This window comes from Sinocyclocheilus anshuiensis, unplaced genomic scaffold (genome assembly GCF_001515605.1).
Source record: "Sinocyclocheilus anshuiensis isolate Anshui unplaced genomic scaffold, SAMN03320099.WGS_v1.1 scaffold331, whole genome shotgun sequence".
Classification (NCBI taxonomy): Eukaryota; Metazoa; Chordata; class Actinopteri; order Cypriniformes; family Cyprinidae; genus Sinocyclocheilus; species Sinocyclocheilus anshuiensis.
Genome location: NW_015552556.1, coordinates 204,467 through 208,609, shown reverse-complemented (window position 1 = coordinate 208,609; position 4,143 = coordinate 204,467). Strand labels below are relative to the sequence as shown.

At 40.3% G+C, this 4,143-nt stretch overlaps 1 protein-coding gene across 1 annotated transcript in view; it reads right to left on the bottom strand.

Annotated features, from left to right (window-relative positions):
• Positions 1-188: 188 nt before the first annotated feature.
• The window catches only part of LOC107664562 (beta-crystallin A1-like), a 5,111-nt gene continuing 1,156 nt past the window's right edge, over positions 189-4,143 (bottom strand). The window contains exons 2-6 of the mRNA XM_016455165.1: positions 3,907-3,983; positions 3,146-3,264; positions 2,643-2,784; positions 1,756-1,898; positions 189-845 (exon numbers count right to left, since the gene is read on the bottom strand). Of these exons, the coding sequence (XP_016310651.1) occupies positions 698-845; positions 1,756-1,898; positions 2,643-2,784; positions 3,146-3,264; positions 3,907-3,975 (621 nt within the window). The 5' untranslated portion in view covers positions 3,976-3,983 and the 3' untranslated portion in view covers positions 189-697. The remainder of the gene's footprint in view (positions 846-1,755; positions 1,899-2,642; positions 2,785-3,145; positions 3,265-3,906; positions 3,984-4,143) is intronic.

Genomic DNA, 4,143 nt, shown 5'->3' with positions numbered 1-4,143 from the left:
CCCCCCCCCCCCCCCAAAAATAAAGGGGGGGAATTTAAAAATATTTTTTTAAATACTTTCCCTAGTCCCCAGCATTATGACCTTATTGTGTATTAGTGCCCTGCTGCTGTCATAAAACATTTACTAGATATATTACAATCTTTACATTACAATCTTTTTGCGAACAGGCAAAAAGACAAAGATGCTAGTTTGAGGTGAGTATGTTTTTATTAGTCAACCGTTGTCCTCCTCTCCTCCGAATGGTCTAACACACACTCCCATCTGTCCCCATATGGCACTCAAACGTCACAGAGACGTGACATGGTTGCATATACAGATACACATCTTGCCTTGATTGACACATTTTTACTCTCCGGTGTCTCCCACTGTGCTTCTGTTGTATAGAATATTAGTTTCATATGAATATTGTTTTTATATGCTACTACTTTACCTTGGATCACATGCGGGGATGAATGTGAGCTGGTGATTTTTGTTGAACAGGCATTGATGTGTATCTGTGTATGCTTGGATTTTTGTTTATTTTTATTTTTTTGGTGTAGCACTAGAGCACCACAAGTGGAAACTACGTGCAGCCAGTGAAGGTCTTACAATTTACCACACTGCACCTCATAAAGTGACTGCTGCTAGAATGACTGGTGTGACTACCCTGCTTCCAAACTCTGCACTTTTTCCGTTTCCTTCCATGCGCCCTCAGGCGTTACTGCTGGATTCTGCGGATGGACTGAATCTGAGGGGTCTGGCAGTGGGAGCCCCAGTCCCTCCAGTGCTGGTAGTCTCCGCTGTGCCTGTCACACTCCATAACATACTGCTGTCCTCGATAGCCAGGGTACTCGTAACACACAAAGCTGCAAAGAAAAAGACCATGACAGGAAATTAGGAGGAGATGTGGGGACTGAATACAATGCCAAGCTGTGGAAGGGAATGAAAAAAAAAAAGTGTTTTAATAGAAAGTGAGAATCTTGAATTAACAAATTTGGCTGGATTGATCTAATGTACATTAGAAATGTAGGTAACACCGTAGTTTAGGGACCAATTCTCACTATTAACTAGTTGCTTATTAGCATGCATATTGACTGTTTATAAGTACTTATAAAGCACATATTTTGCATGACCATATTCTACATCCCTTAATCCTACTCAATACCTAAACTTAACAACTACCTTACTTAACTATTAATAAGCAGCAAATTAGGAGTTTATTGATGATAAAGTCTTAGTTAATAGTGAGAATTGGCCCTTAAAATGTGAGAATGGAATACTTAAAATAATCATAATTAGAGTTTTGCTTGCCTATTCCCCATTGGATTATGGGATGTTTTTCTCCTGTGTTATCACCTAACACATGAAAACTGCAAGTCCTTCTTCCATGTATGGTATGGTAAATTATCACTGTGTTAAATTATCAGTTTCTGTGATGACATGCCCTGAAATGTTGATATAACGTCATTACATAACAGATGTGGCAGGTACACAGGTACAGTATTGCTGTTATGTGAGTGTGTCTGATGCACCAAGTGAGGGATGTGCAGTCAAAGAAAGATGTTTCATCTGATGGTATGTTACACTTGACTGTATTGTGAAAGCAAAATCATTAACACTTCACAAATACAAGGACTGGATACTATGAGCCAATGACGCTGGTCTCATCTGTGTTGTGCGTATGTGTTTTGTCAGCACAGCTGTTGAGCATGAGAAATGTGTAGTTCTGGAGAACAGTAGTTTGGCACTACTAGTGTTTTGTCGAGCGTTACTCGCGCGCCACACTGCACATGCATGGAGCCCACTTGCTTGTCGCACCAGCCCATGGCCTGCAGAGACGGGTAATCGTCACACAGCTCTGCGTTGCGCCCCAGGAAGTTCTCCTTCTCATAGATGGCCATGCGACTGCTCTGGTGGTCCTACAAATTGAGAGAGAGTTTGGAGGAAGGAGATGAAGAGAAAAAAACTTTGAAGAGAAAAAAATGCATGGATTTAGAGACACTGTTTGCTTGAATTAATTCAAGCAAAACACCAAAAAAAAACATCATGATTACCATCAATCTTGCCTGTTGCTACACTAAAAAAATAAAGGTTTCCAAAGGGGTTTTTCACAGAGAGCCATAGATTTTTGGTTCCCCAAAGAACCTTTCAGTGAACAGCTCTTAAAAGAACCGTTTTTTTTTTTCGTGTGAATAACATTATAATAATCTGAAGAACCTTTTCCCACTTTAAATAACCTTTTGTGCAGTGGAAAGTTTGCATGGATGTTAAAGGATCTTCATGGAACCATTAATGCCAATAAAGCCTTTATTTTTAAGTGTAGTTGCTTAGCCAAGATATAGCTCTGTCCTTTATTGTAAGAGATTTTCTCATCTTGTTTTATTATCAGGTCAAATCAGTCCAACTGCTTTGAAAAGTTTGAGAATAAAAGACTTTCAAAGCATCAGAACAGGGCTGTCCAAACTCGGTCCTGGAGGGCCGGTGTCCTGCAGAGTTTAGCTCCAACCCTAATTAAACACACCTGAACCAGCTAATCAAGCTCTTACTAGGCATAGAAACTTCCAGTCAGGTGTGTTGAGGCAAGTTGGAGCTAAACTCTGCAGGACACCGGCCCTCCAGGACCGAGTTTGGACAGCCCTGCATCAGAATGTGCTCACACTCACAGCACTGCAGATGGGGCGCAGAGACATCATCCTCTCCACATGGTAGCCCAGACTGCCGCTGTAGGCATCCCAATGAGGATATTCTCCTTTTTCCAGGACAAACTGCTGTCCCTGGAAGTCATGGTGCTCGTATCCTACCCAGCTGCAGAGAATTAAGAATTAAACATTTATAAAGTATTTGCAATAGGTTTCGATGTATTTATGATGTTTTGTTTTCATAAAACAAATACACATTAAGGTATTATAATAAGCACTGTGCTCTTAAATATTTTTCTGGATTTGTTTTTCTTCCTGGGTAGCCTTTAGGAAGCAAGACAAAACTAATTCTCAAGTAATCTTGAGGCAGCTCAATCATATTTATAATTCATTTGAAAGCACACGTCCCAACACGCATTTTAAAACATCTCATGAAACACCCAAAAGCTTTCAAAAACAGCTAAAACTGTAATTTCCTTACTAACTGGCAAGATTTTGCAATCATTAACACAGAGTGGGCGACTCACGCGCCGCTCTCCACACGGATAGAGCGGATGTAGTCAAACCCACGCTCCTGGATGTTGCGGCACTCTGAGGTGAGCTCCTGACATTTGCCTTGGAAATGCTCCTGCTCGAACACGGTCACCTGACAAACACACACATGCACATGACACAGCTCCATTTTCTAATTTGGAGAAATGTCTCTCTCCTACACATACACACAACCACTGGCCTCCTGTCCTTTCATTATGTCCTCTATCTGTTTTAAAGGGATAGTTCAACCAAAAATGAAAATTCACCCTCAAGTTGTTCCAAACCTGTACGAATGTTTTCCCCCCTCCTGAACACAAAGGAAGATGTTTTGAAGAATGTGCGTAACCAAACAGTTGCTGGTCCCCGCTGACTTACATAGAATTAAAAAATATATATATACTATGGAAGTCAATGGGGAGCAGAAACTGTTTGGTTACCCACATTCTTCAAAACATCTTTCTTTGTGTTCCAGAGAAGAGAGAAAATCATATAGGTTTGGAACAACTCGATGATGTTCATTTCCGGTGAACTATCCCTTTAAATAATACAGAATTCGTCTCGTATTTCTGCACATCTTGGTCCACAGAGCATTCATCTTTAAAGTCTCAAAATCAATACCTAAGCAGAGGAAGCCTTTGTTAAAATATTGATAGTTTGGCGCCTTGTTTCTCACTCTCAGACAAAGAATCAATAGCTTGTTTCTCACTATTTCATTGTTCTTCTCACTAGAGAGAAAGAGTGGTGAGGTTTTTACCTTAAAGCAAGGAGCCATGTCTATCCCAGACGTTGATGGGTTTGTTTGGATCTTAGTAACTCTGTTCATCTTCTTTCCTGCACAAGAGCGAAGGCTGGAAATTTTACAAACTTTGGGAGATGTACAGTTACGTTTTATACAAACATATTGTTTGACGTACATTTGGGCATTTTGGGAAAACCTAAGGAGTGCTAATGAAATTGCTGTCAAAAGGCTATTAGATCAAAAATAAAAGTG